The sequence below is a fragment of the Aythya fuligula genome, chromosome 4, assembly GCF_009819795.1.
Source record: "Aythya fuligula isolate bAytFul2 chromosome 4, bAytFul2.pri, whole genome shotgun sequence".
Taxonomy (NCBI): domain Eukaryota; kingdom Metazoa; phylum Chordata; class Aves; order Anseriformes; family Anatidae; genus Aythya; species Aythya fuligula.
Genome location: NC_045562.1, coordinates 51,865,054 through 51,881,813, shown reverse-complemented (window position 1 = coordinate 51,881,813; position 16,760 = coordinate 51,865,054). Strand labels below are relative to the sequence as shown.

Here is a 16,760-nt window from a genome sequence, read left to right as displayed (position 1 = left end):
ATAACCAAGGAGTATCTGTAAAACAAAAACAAAGAAAAAAACCACCATGAACTTTCTGTTGTGATTTCGCTATGCCTAAATACATATAGTGAATCTATTCCACATACTCTCTACTATTAAATGTAAGTGATGCTAAGTGACAGTTTTAAAGAAATACAAGTATTTTAATTTACCACAAAATGCCATATATTAAGTTGCTAACAAGGCTCTTTGAAATGTTATATAGCACTTCATTCCTCAAATACCCTGTTGCTTTCAGTTTTATTTTGTACATAATTTAAATTAAAATTTTCAAGCTATTAGAACTCTGAAAACTGCAGTTTTACTGTAGACTTGTAAAGAAATCCTGTAACGAATAACATTAGCTTCCTGAAAGCTTAGCATTTACTTTCTTCCAAAGAAAGCACATAAGTTACAGGCATTTCAGTTAAAACTTTCAGTGTAATGAACTGGCACAACTCTTGGTCAGAATTCCAGATACAGTCCAGGAAGAAATGAAGTTTGGGTTCTAAAGTTCATGTTGAATCTGTCAACAAAATGGGCAGTGAACCCTTCAAATGTAGCTAAAAATCGATTAGTGCCCTCTAGTAGAAACCCTACTATTTAGTGGAATACCAGATAGGCTACTATAAGAGTGAGTATTTTTAATATCTAAGAAGAAACATGGATTTACTTCTGCTCCAAAATAATTAGCAGCTCCATAGAGGGTAGAGGTTAAGGGGAAGTAGGAGCAAGGGTAACTACAGCCCTCATCTCAAAATGCAAGAGGGGAGGAAAGTAAGTCAGATACTTACTCTAACTTCTGAACCTTTGACCCTAGCAAATGACACCCTTAACCTTACATGGCAAACAAACTCTACAGAGATGAGTACAGTATTAATAGTGACAAAAAACAGTTCCTTGGTTCCCAGTTGGAAATTTAATTATGGACAAGTGTATTTCATCCTGATTATGATGGAGAATGAAGGCAGCTGTATCAGAAAAATATGAGTTTTTATGACATATTGTACATCATGGTAATTTGGGGGCAGATGCAGATACTTAGGGCATATCAAATTACTAATCAAGCACCACTATAACAGAAGGAAAGGAGATGTGTGTCTGAGAAGCAATTTAGACTGTATGTTGGGAAGAAGTAGAGGTTCAGATCATTTTGTAGTTCAATGGTACAGACCTTCTTTGGATAGGAAAGACTTAGCTTTGCAGCATATGCAAAATGAGATGGACCTCAATGCAGGTCTTTACATTGCTAAGTTTTCAATGCATGTAATACATGAAAGTGGGCACAAACACTACAGGCTGCATGCATATATAACTTCTGCATTCAGTATATAACTTCTGATGTTATGTGGACTACTTCCATACTAAAGATAAGGTACATATTTAAATATCTATTGAGTTGTAAGGGAGTGGAAGGAAAGTTATTACTGACCACTTCTAATTTCTTATCAATAGGAGTTTAAATGTTGATAAACACTAATCAGTGCGCATGAAGTACTACTTCAGACCCTTAGCATTTTCTAAACCAAGAAACTAATGGCGCTCAGTTCATATCACCCCATAATTGCTTAGGAAAAAGGTTGTATTTTAGACTACATGGAATCTATTATATTACTCCTTTGATTAGTACTGTGCAGATGTTTAAATATATAACACATATATTAAGTAAAGGTAGATATTATGAATTATTGTTAGCTGACAAAAAGAAACCTTAAACAAACAAAAACTTCCAGACATGTCTTTCATAGTACTATTTTCTAAATTTCAAGACAGAAGAGGCGTGGTCACAAAAGCTTCACAGACGTTTTCCTGATGTAGCATTTCTGCATATTAAGCAGCAGCTTACAAATACTCATTGAGCTCTCTGCTCCCACGCCTGATCTGTACAAAAAACTGAAAAGAGAGATTCAAGACTGGCAGTTGTCCCTTCCAGAGACATTCAATGATGAATTTCTGCCCATTCACTCACAGTATTGACATGAGCTATTAACATCTGTGAAAGATTTTGAACTGACAAATGTTGGGTACGTAGGAATTGAAGTAGAAGTCTTCTCGTCTTCCAGAAAAGGAGTATATGATAAAATGTTTGTATGCATTATATATAAAGGGTCATAATCCACATTAAAATGATCTCTTTGCCTTTCCATCTGTTCAGCAAGTAGAGATTACTTTTTCTAGTATTTTGTATTTTTACTCTGTGATGCCTGTACCTTGCATTTAAGTTTATCAGAAAGAATACAAGTGGTGAGATATTTAAATTTATAACTTAAATAAGATATAAATGTTTGCGGGTGACAATGACATTTAGACAAATTAAGAAAAATAAGGAATATTTTCTAAAGCCCAGTTTAATAACTTTTTCTATAAACGCAAAATATACATTAATAGTGCTTTGACTAAAAAGTTGAACAATTTGAAAAAAATAAATATTGATATAAGAGCTACTGCTTACTTTTAGAAGTAAGATCATTTAATTAGATATTTGTAAGTTTTTCTAAAGAGTCTATAAACTTGTTGCTACTTGCATTGAAATTTATTTACATTAATAACATGATAAAGAAGAAAGGGAAACTTAGAAAAATTTAAAAACATGTTAAGAAAAATGCATACTTTTTGGTTACACTTACCCAGAATATATTTATTATAAGCATAATAAAATACCAAGTTTTAAGTATTTTCAGATATTGCAACAGTATAAGATCACCTGCATAAATATCAAAATCAAAAGTATTAACCTAATGTTTAGATCGTGTCTAACAGAAATATTTTTGCATTTTTAACCCATAGCATCATTGTTAATTTAAACTTTCAATCAAACATAAATATTGTTATTAGACATATTTGGTTATAAGAAAGCAAGGAAGAAGAAAGGAAGAGACTGTTGAAAGAAGAACAGTAAATGAAGGGGGAAAAACATTTTAATAAAACTGTTAAATGGTATATTGAAAATTGTAAGGTTGCAATGTGGTCATGAAAACTACAGCTGTACATGCTGTCTTAACTATACAAACCAATAGGCATATGTTTATCACAGTACAGTCCTCTCGTACTACAGGATTTTTCACAAGATCCCATTCTGCTTAAAATCTCAGGTGAGAAAACTAGGCCAGCTACCTTAAGTAAAGTATTCAATTCACAAAATGGAGTCTAAAGAGGCATGGTTACCACAACAACAAGTAAAAAGTATGCCTCTGTGTAATTAAGCATGCATATAAGAACCCTAAGGATTGTTCTGAACAGCATCGTGAAGTTCAACAGTGACCTGAAAAAGGTCTTCAGTTTGCAATTTAGACAGTTAATGACACCTGCTCTATAAAGAGCTTAAGAGTACAAACCTCCTGGTAAATTTAAGGCTACTTAGGTACTGAAATGATGTGAAAGGCACAGAATTTTAATAAGTATGTTGCAGTACAAATATTCAGTACTAATACTAGATATTTAGTACTTAGTAATAAGACTACTGCTGGGATTTTTTAAAATAAAAAAAATAATTCTAATATTCATCGGTTTATTGAAGATTCAGTATTAGTGTTTACTGACATTTAAATGCTTCTTAAAAATCATATAGAATAACCAGAAGCTCAAAATAAGATTTTAATTTTATAAAGTAAAATTTACTTTACTGTAAAATTACCTCGATAATATAAAGGACTATGTTCTTGTAGAAACAATACAAGATGCATTTAGCTACTCTGTTATAATTCCAGGCACCATGAACCAACAACAAGTTCTTCAAATACTTGAACTGCAAAAAATGGGAAACAAACATACATTTAGAACACGTATAGACTGATATTTATCCAATATTAAACTTTATTGTAGTATTTTACAGTGTAATGACTTACCTGAGCAATTGAGTAGTCTGAAGAATTAGCAGCCTGTAGACCTTCATTTCCACTAATACCAACACCAACATGTGCTGTTTGTATCATACTAACATCATTTGCTCCATCACCAATTGCTAGAGTTACTACCTTAACTTGTTTTTTGACCATTTCTACAACTTCAGATTTTTGAAGTGGAGATACCCTGAAGTATAACAGGGGAAAAAAATAACACAGAACTTTCAAATGAATGCACTTGCTAAACATACATATTTCTCAAAAAGGCAATAAAAACAGGTTAACTAACATTGCAATCAGCGACATCATCTTGTTGTTGGCCTTTAGGCTATATGCTAAAAGCACATTTCCTAAAAAATTCACAGAAATCTTGGATTTGTGGAAGCAAGCTATTAATAGGACTAGAGATACACAAATCAAACAGCAATGGGCCCCTAAAATGCAGTACTGGAAGAAACCCCAACACTGCCACTAACAGTATTAACTTTGCATAACTGTAGATTGTTTCATATTTAACTTTTATGCTTTTTATTTCCCTCTGTTAGAATATTTATTTTATAAATAAACAATAAGATTTTTAAGAAAGAGATGTCAGAATAAACAGGAACAAATGACAAGTGTATCTATGCTTGCCTTTGCTCACATACAGTATTCTAATTCCCATTGAGTTTCAGTAATGTCCTTGTAGTAATTCTAGTTCTCCTCTCCATGTACCAGAGAACACCTCCTCAAAGATCAATGTGGGTGATGCCCCATCAGCTGAAAAGAAACCCAATTCCTATTCTATGCTAATTAAGTAAAATTTCTTAATCTTTAAGTGCAGTAAGTCAGAAAGAGGTTTCATAAAATTTAATTGTAAAAAAATAAAATAAAACAAGTGAAAAATAATACAGACTCTGTATAGAAGGTAGCTATTTAGTTACTTTATTCATCAGCTTATGTAACACATGCTATTAGATTTTTGAGAAGGGTACTTGGGATGAGTACAACCTTGTGGTGAGCTTGGGATGAAAGCTTCTGGACAACAATCCTTCAAAAGAATTTTCATGGTCTAACCATATCAAGAGGTATTTCTAAGATTTTTTTAAATTTTATTTGAACACTGCTGATGAGTCTCAAGACCAGCCCTAGCCAGCTTCTGCAGAAGATTCTTTAACTGAGAACTTTTTAATCTTTTCAGCTTTCCAGGAACAGTGGCTTATTTCCCTTTCAGAAAACATTATAGAGGCAGCTGGAGGATGGCACTTTCATTGCCAGGTGAAAGCAAAAGTGTTCACTGGATACACCTGAATTTATGAAACCAATAAAAAATACCTTCTGTTCAATTTGTTTACTCTTAGCTGTACATTTTTTACTACAGAATAATCAATTCAACATTCTTGTTGCACACATTAGTTAGAAGCCAATACAGAGTTGGAGTTTAGTTTGTCTAAGTCTTTAAGCCAAACATCTGCTTGGAATTAATAACATACGCAGTTTTTTGAAGTGAAATGTCTACTGAGTATTTGTCAGCTTCATCTGTGTTATGGCTACTCTTATTAAGAATTCATTGGTAATAAATGCCTCTGAACAAGTGAACACAGTCTGAAAACTTCAAAGAAAGTGATGTAATTTGTACTTTTAAAACCGACTGCTTAAAATTTTCAGTGCTTTTACATGGATAGAAAAGAGGCCTATGCTTTCGTTTAGTCAGAATGCCATATTTAAGTGATTTATATTAACTTAAAATGTTTTTTAACATTTAACATTTAAAAATCAGTATTTTTAAATGTTTTTTTAAAACTTAAAATGTTTTTTGTTTTCATGCTCAGAAACAAGGAGAGGCAATTTTATTTATGGAAGATGGAGCATTAATAAAAAAAAAAAGATAGAATTTTGATTTTTCTGAAATGTGATATTAAAAACGCACATACTGGAACAGTGAGTGCTACAAGCAAATATTTTAGTTTGAAACCTGCAGCCAATTTTTAAACAACCACAAAATATGTCAGAGCATATACCTAGACATGCATTGAAACCAGATGATCTAAATGTATTATGGAAATACAGAAGTGGTAAGGAAAATGCTACTAGAACAGAAACCTTCCTTTTGTTGTTTTATCACAGAAAAGTTAGCAATAAAAGGCAACAATACGTACAAAACACCCTACAATGGTTTCACAGTTCAATAAAAACAACAATAATGTCTCTTCAAACAGCACAAAAGGTAGTTTCAAATCGAGGAAAGAAGAAAAAGGAACAGTGTTGAAATAGCAGTTCTACACCCATCTACTGCTTGTTATGTGTTATAATGAGCAAAACTGGAAACAACAAAACAAGCACAAGACTCCAACTTTCCCTCATTGCCATGACAAGCATGTTTATACACAGGATAAACTGTGATCAGTGTAAGACCTTAGTTTGAAGAAGTGCTTGAATCTTGGAGCTTGACTACAAAGCTAAGGCTTAAAAATAAAAATAATAATAAAAAAACACACACACACAAAAAAAAAACAACACTAAAAATCACAAACAGAACACACTACTTGACAGAAAGGATAGGAAGATCATATGATCCAGGTATCTATTTGGATGCTACAAACCCATTTACTTTTCCTTTTGCAAGGCAGAAAAATAGCTCTACTTTGAACACAGCAATTTTGAGATGAATGTTTTATTTTAATGAATATCATTAAACTCTGTACCTGAACACAAGCACCTTCTACTTACTTATTAATCAAAAGACAGCCTACTAAGGTGTATTTACAACAGTTTTTACTTTTATGCACTCCAGGCCTCTTCCTTTAGATAGATAATAAATAGGTAGATAATAGGCAAGAAGCTTAATTTATTGAAGGAAGATCTGAATTTTGGAAGAAATGATGCTGAATTCCAAGAATTACTTTGTTCTTGTACAAAATCCAGACTTCCTTTTCCATAGATTCTTTTTCTAAAGCAATTATTATCAGAGTACCCTACATAAAACAAAATGGAACTGCATGTAACAAATACACAGACATCTCTAAAACTTTCAGAAGTACATGAACTCTAAGAACTCACATTTACGGCACTTTTATATTGAGAAACAGCAGGATATTGGGCTTGTAGATGAGCCTGAATACTTTGTTTCTGAATTTACTGCTCCTGTTTTAATATACCCAACAGCTTTTTCCATACTACTACAGAGGTTAAAACATTGAAAAATGTTCTGAGAGCATTAACTGGTAATCCTTCTAATAGTTACCTCAGACACTGATGAAAATAACATCTACAGAATCACAGAATTTTCTAGGTTGGAAGAGACCTCAAGGTCATCGAGTCCAACCTCTGACCTAACGCTAACAGTCCCCACTAAACCATTTCCCTAAGCTCTACATCTAAACGTCTTTTAAAGACCTCCAGGGATGGTGACTCCACCACTTCCCTGGGCAGCCTGTTCCAATGCCTCACAACCCTTTCAGTGAAGAAGTTCTTCCTAACATCTAACCTAAAACTCCCCTGGCTCAACTTAAGCCCATTCCCCCTTGTCCTGTCACCAGGCACGTGGGAGAACAGGCCAACCCCCACCTCGCTACAGCCTCCCTTGAGGTACCTATAAAGAGCGATAAGGTCGCCCCTGAGCCTCCTCTTCTCCAGGCTGAACAAGCCCAGCTCCCTCAGCCGCTCCTCGTAGGACTTGTTCTGCAGACCCCTCACCAGCTTTGTCGCCCTTCTCTGGACCCGCTCAAGCACCTCGATGTCCTTCTTGTAGCGAGGGGCCCAAAACTGAACACAGTACTCGAGGTGCGGCCTCACCAGAGCTGAGTACAGGGGGACGATCACCTCCCTAGCCCTGCTGGTCACACCGTTCCTGATACAAGCCAGGATGCCGTTGGCCTTCTTGGCCACCTGAGCACACTGCTGGCTCATATTCAGCCGACTATCCACCATCACTCCCAGGTCCTTCTCTGCCTGGCAGCTCTCCAACCATTCCTCTCCCAGCCTGTAGCTCTGCTTGGGGTTATTGCGCCCCAGGTGCAGGACCCGGCACTTGGCCTTGTTGAACTTCATGCAGTTGACCTCAGCCCATCGGTGCAGCCTATCCAGATCCTCCTGCAGAGCTTTCCTACCCATAAGCAGATCGACGCATGCACCTAACTTGGTGTCATCTGCGAACTTACTGAGGGTGCACTCGATGCCCTCGATGATCTATTTCCACAGTTCTGGATTTTTTTTATTGCATTTCTAATAAAGATATCCTATCTGTGTTGCCAATGATCTTGTAAAGAAAAGTCCTCGCTTCTGCTTTCTGATAGATAAATCGCTTGGGCTAAGCCAAGTTCTTTGAAAGTCAACAGGAGCAGTTTGTATTTATCTAGCTACTAATCACCCAACTTCCCTTTTAGTTCAGTCATTTGAATGTAGAAGAGGTGATGTACTACTCAGGAGATGTTTGTGGTTTTTGTGTTTAAAGCCATAAAAATGCAAGTAGGTCCCAAAACGCACAAGCTATCAATTATACAGTCCTTAATATAAATACAAGAATGTTAAAAGGCAAGCCAAACTGCTTTTATATTGTTTATGTTTGAAAAATGTATATATTTCTCTTTAATCACAAAAAACTTCCCTTGTTAAGGTAAGCGTAGAGCTCCAATAGTAGATGTTTACAGGAAAAGATTAAATGCTTGATTGCATTACAAGAACTCCAAAACAATCAGGAATAATAATGATAATAATAAAAAGGTGTTTCCATCAACTTCAGGAAATACAAATCACTCAACATAGTACCTTTAACATTTTTGTGCACTTTCTGTGCAGTGTAATCTGTGGCTTAGAGAAAAGGCAGGGTTATAAAATCTTGCCTATGGAGAAAACTCTACAAAAGAAACCAGATGTATTGAAACCTGCAGTTAACTGCAGTAACAATTTAAGGTTAAGATCAGTGTCTTAATCTTGCTGAGACTATTCTTTATGGATAACATGATTTTCCTGCATATATGCAACCTCAGTAACTTGGTTTGGCAGGTATACTCCTGTTTCAGGCTTCACTGCAGAAATACTTTGCTTGAATGATTGTATTTGAGAATGTTAGCAACTACATTTTTTTTTTTATTCCATGGTTAGAAGACCTGGATGTAGATATTTGCTCTGACACAGAAACAGATTTTTAATTATTATTTTTCAATAAATATATTGTAGTGAAAGAATAATGTAAACCTTACCTGCAACAAATAACAGCTTTGCATGACAAAGCCAAATCCAGGAAATACTGTCTCACTCCAAATGTCAAAGCATATTTCAGGGATTTACCGTCAATGATGAGAGCAAAATCATTTTCCTTCCTTAAAGCATCTCCAAGAGTACTGCAATGATGGCTAAGCGTCTCCCTTGTTCCCTATTGCACAAAAAATGTGTTGATTATTTTTAATTCCTACTATTTGTAGGTCTAATAATTCCTTCAGCAATCAGAAATACTGGCATACACTTGAGGAAATTTTCTTTTGATTATGCTATCAAATAGATGGTATCCATTAAAAAACAATTTGCAAATTTGCAACAGTCGTGCCATTAGAAACCACAGTACAAAAGGTATGTAGGATTGCTCTCACACTGCCAGAAATATCTAAATTGCTGTGGAACCTTTAATGCTCTTTGAATGGCAATAACAGTTGCATAAATGACTGCAAAAAGATATTACTAAAATGCGTTTTTTTTATACCTATGGGAAGGAAAACTCACAGATACTGCAAGAAAAAAAACTGTTCACAAACACAAAAAAAAACAGTCCTAAACACATAGAAAAAAAGTAAAAGAAATTTCAAAGATAGTTCACAATACAAGTACATGCATTATAACCAAAAGCTCTACCCATTAGATTAAATTTACGTTTTAAGGTAAGGCAGTGTCAACTACATGTCATATTTCGCATTTTTTCAATTGCTAAAGGAAGGTTTGACTCATACGTGCTCACGTCTCTGTTTTGTGAGCCAGTACTAAGAACTTCAGATTATATTCAGTATTCATCTGTATTCATACAGCAGTATTTTGTATTTAGCCTTTGCGTAGGTCTAGATAGTTACAATACAGTTCTATATTGATTGTCATGAAGAAAAAATAAATAAAGTTGCTTGTTTTATGTTTTTCAATGTATGGCCTTCATAGAGATACAACATATGCTTCAAGAACAATGAAAATTTGTGCTTATAAAAAAATTCAGTCTGACAAATTGTCACATCCTATGACAACAACATAACAACCAAACAATTGTGCTACTCCTGTGATATCAGGCATATGTAAATAGAATTTGGTGTAACCATCTAAAAAGAAAACATCAAGGAGAATTACAAATCTCAAGCATTCTGCATGATACTGCTTTCCCACCCAACTCACTCCCATAATCTCGACATGCTGCTGTCTGTGGTCTTGGCCTAATTAGCTTCTACTGGCCTTCTAAAGATTCATTGGTTTATCTAAAAGAAGATAAGACTAATGGGAAATTCTGCACTTCAAGTTCCCTGTCTCCCCCTCTGTAGAAACTTCAAGGGAAAGGAGGTGCCACTGTGACACTTTTTTTTTTTTTTTAGTAACACATTACCATGTGTTAAAAATGGACAACTTCTGTAACTGTTTTGCGGAGTGCCTTCTTAAATTAAGAAATCTTGCAATGTACAAAAAAGTATCAATTTTTCTTTATCTTCATGGCTTGCTTAGCTTCTGACAACACTTAAGCAATGCAATAGCCTGTACCTTCATATTCTTCTTATCTATTGTTTCTCCATCATACATGCAGTATAAACTCTCCTGTTTAAATTGCTTTTATTTTTTGTTTTATAATCACAAACAGACGAGATGTCAGGCAGCTCCTGGCATGCTACAAGTTAAAAAAAACAGCCCCCTCCAAACAATACAAATCACTTACCCCAACCGTAAAATTCCTTTGTGGGCTCTATGCTCTATGTCAGATCTATGCTGAAATTCAGTTCTTTCAATTAAAAGCATTACCAAAACATCCATTCATTTACTTCTACACCACTCCCATGAAGTGTTTCCCAGTGAAACTGAAGGGTAATCAAACTATTTTCTAGTTTCAGTTTGAAGCTCACAATTAAAAGAATAAAACTGTTTTCTGTCCATGACTAACAGTAATATACTGACATTTAGCAGCAAATGAAGTTAATGTGCAAAAACCAATTCCAGTGTTCTTTTATATAAGAACTCACTACCGAAACCACATTTTGTTTGTGAAGCTAAGATGATGTTCCTGGGAGCAGAGTCTCAAAACAAATGTTGCAAAAAAATAGAAATATTTAAATGTTTTCTGGAAGTGATTCCAGTTCTAATTCACCTAAGGGATGCTAAAATGGGTGGATGAACTTATTTTTCTTTTAATTCCATAAATGAGGCTGTTTCTTCATATAAAAAAATCTCTCGGGTTAGAAGAGATCTTTTTTTTTTTTTTTTTTTTATTATTATTATTATTTATTTTTGGAGACAGTTCATGAATCTGGGACAAAAGTAAACAAACTTTTTTTTTTTTTTAACTCTGATTTCCTGTGTTTTGCACGCTAAGGTTGTAATAATGACCAAATTGAGGATACATTTGTTCTGTTAACTGTCTTAGGGACAGGGGACTCTGCCTCTCCCTGAAGGATCAGCATTGAGCTAGTTCCTTTTTAGAAGACACCACTGGTACATAACAGCAAAGTCAAGAAGAATCCACTATCACTGCAATGCCATAAAACAGTTCTCTAAGGTTGTAACCACACAGGTTACACTGTGGGGCAGGGAAGTTCTGGGCAGTCCATGATTCTTACAACATGATACCACTTGTTCTCCAAGGTTTCATGGCTGCTCGGTTCCCCCTGTTCCGAGGGAGCTGGGCTGTCCAGCAGTCATATGGAATTACAGTTCCACTGCACAGTAGGGCAGAGTCTCAGTATGAAGGGTGGATCTATGCTGCTAAAAAGACAAAGTTTTGGCCAATATCCCTTAACACATAATATTACAACTAATCATTATTGTCTCTTGACAGCTGTTTTGGCATGCAGAAAAGAAATAGAAATTGTATCCACCCTTTCAGCTGCATTGACTGAAGGCTCTGTGATCACAGAACCTCTCTCACCATCTACTAAAGCCCACTTTGCTCCCACAGAGATTTCAAGGCAAATTTTGACTCCACTAGTCACGCTAAAAATAGAGACTGACATCTAATCCCAACCATACCAGTAAGGGAAAACCCACAGGTAGGACACAAGTTATATATTAACCAAATGGTAAAAACAAACACCATCAAACAAGGAAGAAAACTTTTAACACAGTTACTTCCTAAAATATTGGCACAAAAGTACTTTATTATTATTATTATTTTAAATAAACCTCACCTCTTGCCCTGAAACTGATTACCATATTTACTTATTCCTGAAAAAACATGACATATATCTTCAACACAGATGGATTTGCAAGTGACCAGTTTGCAAATGCAATTTCAGTTGCCATGACATCTCCATTTCCATGTAATGGGAACTTACTTCATGCATGTAGAGAAAGATCTCTACACAATCTAGATACTTAAGTTTGAATATCATTATTCAGTATTCAAATTCAGTTTGAGTACCATTATCATATTAGATAATTCAGTTTAAGAATAAAAAAAAAGTAATACATAGCTTAAAATATATTCATTCGATTTTTTTAGTCATCACACTAGAAATAGTTAACATGCAATGCTTGGTTTCTGAGTTCTTATTGGACTCCTTTTAACAGTTAAATAAAACTACCTCACTTTATTTCATGCCATATGAAGACGCATACAAAATAGTCAATTCTTTGTATTTCAAATCCATTGATTAAGTATTGCAGTAGTTCTGAAATCCATTCGTCAATGTATTATTAATTCTTATAGATTGGCTGAGGAGTGAAAAACTCAAAAATTAAGGGTTTGAATCAAAAAAATAATATTTTTTTCATACCAACAAACAGTGATCACAATCCTTCATAAGATATTCAAATAAGTAAACCAAGAAAAGAAGAAAATCACCTCTCACAAGCTATTAGTGTCAGAAGTTACTTACTGTATCAGACTGGTTCCAAACATTAATCAATAGCTGCTGCCTGTTCTATGTTTGGGGGTTTATTTTCAATTTTTATCAGGAAAAATATATTGCTTAACATAAGTCGTATTTAAAATAAAGTCACTGTGATTAAGTTCACACTTCAAAGTTGAAAACATGTTATTTTAAGTTGCTCAAAATATTTAAAAAAATACTTATTAATTAAAAAAAAAAATGTACAAAGTATTTTTAATTCACTTTATAGTCTACTTTTACATGCCAGCACTGAATGGTACAGTTAAAGCATTCCCCTCTTGCTGATTCCCATACTTCCCTTTCACTTTTCTCTCCCTTTCTTTCCCTAAGTCCAGTCTTAAGCAACCCAAATAATATAGAGTAAGGCAAGCTTAGTATAATGGTTTCTCCTGAAGCCTTTTCAACAGTAAGTTTTCCTGATGAGGGAATTCTTCCACTTTTAAACTCATTTAATGCTCCCTTAGAGGTAGCAACAGGAGTTATATTTCCCCCTCCCACTCATGGGATTTTTCACTTAATCTTGCATTCTTACCTTATCAAAAGAATCTCTTCTCTATGAAGCACTGTTGGTGGTTTTAACCCTTACCTGTACTTCAAGATTTGATTACAATTCCAGCTGTTAAACCACACAAGTACTTTTGCCAGATACTAGGTATGTAAGGACCAGGAAACAAACTCAGGATTAGTTTGTCTGAGTACTACTACAAGCACCTAGCTTTGTGCCTGGATGGATAGAGTCATTATACTATATGGAATTAGCTCAGTAATCATTCTGAAGTCCATTTGTTTATTAGCTACACTTTGTTTCTGGCAGCCATAGCAAAGTTTTGCAGTTATTCATCAACATTTTGTAACAGAGAACATGGTGTCTTCCAGTTGAGCAATCCAAAACAGAGAAGATTAAAAAACACCCCCTCCCCACCCTGAACAAACAAATAAAAGTTCCCCTTCCCCCCCCCCCCCCCCCCGACTGGTTTAGCAGAATTTTCTGTATTTGTCCAGATAAATGAATGCTCCAAGTTATTTTTCAAACCACTTCAAACATGGTATCTTGATATTTTAAGCAGTAAAAAACCCACAGTGTTTCATTAACTGAAAATTTCATGTTTTACTTACGTCAAGAGAGCCTTCATTTATAACAATTAGTCCCATGTTCTTTCTCAAGAGTTTACAGGAGTGACCTGTTAAAAACATTTTGTTTTTAACAATTTGTTTAACTAAGTCCATTAAAATGTAACAAAGCATTTTTTTTATTATTTATTTTTCCTCTGTGGGGGACAGAAGACGGCCCCATCTGAAATGACTGGTAAAAAAAATACTTTGCATTCTATAAGAATTAGACATGTAGGTAGTATACCAGAATGGTCAGAACTTTCCTTGTTGCAGTTTGTGACCGTTGTTTCTTGTCCTTGTGCTGAGCACATCTGACTAAGGCACATATTTTCTGTAAATTCCTTTCAGGTAGTTGAAAACAGCAAATAGATCTCCCTTAACTTTGGAAATCTCTGGAATGCAAACTGCATTCCCATTCTTTTCTGTTATCTTTGATGCTTTAAGCAGAATTTGTGCTATGAGCTAGTGATGCAGGCTGCCCAGACAAATAAATATATGTTATTATTCATAAAAAAATGACAATATCGGTATGACATGTATTTCCTCAAACCTCAAAGTACTAATGAAAATAACCACAGACTAACTGTATCATGGGCACATATAAAGTTATTTAAGTTTAAAGATAATTATACTAATAAAAAGAAACCATATAGTCAAAATTACATTTTAGGGCACGCTTAGGCTACTTATTACTGAAATACTGATATGCTCACATGCAAGGAGTATTAGCTCTTAAATGCAGCTTTCATGTATTACTATTTAAAAACAAAGCTTTATCACTGTTTGACTTAGTTAATTCATTATTTCCTTCTCTCCCCCCCCCCCCCCCCCCAATTTAAAATGAAAAGAAACTACAAAAGGAAACCTCTGATTGATGGTAAAGATTATAGTATTCCGGTGAACTAACTATATCCTTTAACATAGTTAAGATCATGGTCATCAACAGCTTTCCTTGAAAGAACAAGAAATATAGGAAGGAAACTACATTTTCTTAACATTATTCCCCTTTCATTGGCAAAAAAAACCTAAACCATATATTCTTCATCATTTTAGATGCTACAAAAAGCACAAATGCCCATTTTTTCCTCCTCTTTAGGATAACATGAGTTTTTCTTGCTGTTACTGTTGTAATGGAGGAAGAATCTACCATTCCCCACTCTCTCCCTACTGGAAGACTGAAAATTAAAATAGTATTTAAATTCTGGAAAGCCATATAATAGCATTATTTTTACAAGATACCTTTCCATTCTGAAAGCAGTTTCACTCCAGCAACTTCTAAAATTTCTAAATCTATCGACAAAGTCATTAAGTAAAAGCATATATAATACCTATGTTAATGGCAGTCTCTTGTTTGTCCCCAGTAAGTATCCAAATTTTTATGTCAGCTTTCATGAGTGTCTCTATGGTCTCAGGCACTTTATCTTGTAGTTTATCTTCAATTGCTGTTGCTCCGAGTAGCTGAAGATTCTGTGGATAAAAAATATTCGGTACCTGAAGTTTTTCCAGTTTAAATTCAGTTTAAATCTTTCAGTTTCCTTTGTTTAGCTTTTCATGTTTATGAAATGATTAATGTTCTTAAAATTCATGAATCAGATTAGGTAACCACTAATAAAGTTCTTCAAGTATATTCTTATGAACTTTATGTTAAATATCTATGTGTTGTGATAAACTGTGAACTGTATAGCATGAACACTACAAATTCACCCAATTATAGGTGAATACCTTGTTCTGCAAAAGCTGTCCCAGTGCAGGGACACAAAAGTAAAGCTAACAGGGTGATTCACATTCTGTCTTCTGCTAACTGAAGAGGGCTTACAGAGAAGCCATTTTTTCCCATGATGTAAACAGTGAAAGAACAAGTGTAAATAGTCACTTTCTGCAACAAAAGAAAAATAAATTCCTGAAAAGGGGGAGAAAAACAGTTCAGCACTAAAAATAAAAATTGTCTACTGTAGCTGGGAAGACTCCCTCCTTGGAGACACTCGCAATTTCATTAAAGTGCTGGACAGCTTTAGAATTAGCCCTCTTTTAAGCAGTGGGTTATGACTTGATGATCTTCTAATCTTAACTTTTCTCATTCACTATACTTTACATTATACAACATTATACAACAAAGCAGATGTTATTTCTCTGTTAACCATTTTATTCAACAAAACAGCAACCTTGAAAAAAATAATTAACAGTAGCTCAATGCAAAATCAGTACTTTCTGGGAAGCAAGTTACTTGCTGCAAAAACTTTATCAAATTAATCTTTCCTTCATTTCAACCATCTCAACTGCTAGGACTACATGATGTATCTGTCAGTATACTGCTAAAGCTTTTTCTGTCAAAGCGTTTTTTCTCAATGACTTGGATTTCATGGTACATGTAAGGACAAATTCAGAAAAAAAACATCAAACACAAAAAACATAACAAGCTACTCCCCCTGAAAACAAAAACCCAGAGAAATGCACATACTTTTTCAATTAGTTCATAGCTCTCCTCAAGTTTGAGTGCTCTGTTCTGTATAGCTGTAGAAGCCCGGTGATAGACATCTAACCATTCTTGATAATCACTTTCTGAAATCTCAGCTACAGCAAAACACAGGGTTCTTAAGCCTAAAGAGAAAGCAGATAGTATGATTCAATATTTTTTAGTTCCTTCCCTGAAATGTCTACAATGAGTAACTATTAGAAGTTTTTTTCTCCTGTATTTGATGTTTGTTTGTGTCTGATTTTCAACATATTGCTGCACATCTTGAAGAAGTTTATTTCATGTATC

General features: G+C 34.6%; 1 protein-coding gene across 1 annotated transcript in view; it reads right to left on the bottom strand.

Annotated features, from left to right (window-relative positions):
• The window catches only part of ATP8A1 (ATPase phospholipid transporting 8A1), a 111,786-nt gene that overhangs the window by 38,167 nt on the left and 56,859 nt on the right, over positions 1-16,760 (bottom strand). Inside the window, exons 21-26 of the mRNA XM_032186790.1 lie at positions 16,458-16,597; positions 15,328-15,466; positions 14,003-14,067; positions 9,023-9,195; positions 3,846-4,029; positions 3,635-3,745 (exon numbers count right to left, since the gene is read on the bottom strand). Coding sequence (XP_032042681.1) covers positions 3,635-3,745; positions 3,846-4,029; positions 9,023-9,195; positions 14,003-14,067; positions 15,328-15,466; positions 16,458-16,597 — 812 coding nt within the window. The remainder of the gene's footprint in view (positions 1-3,634; positions 3,746-3,845; positions 4,030-9,022; positions 9,196-14,002; positions 14,068-15,327; positions 15,467-16,457; positions 16,598-16,760) is intronic.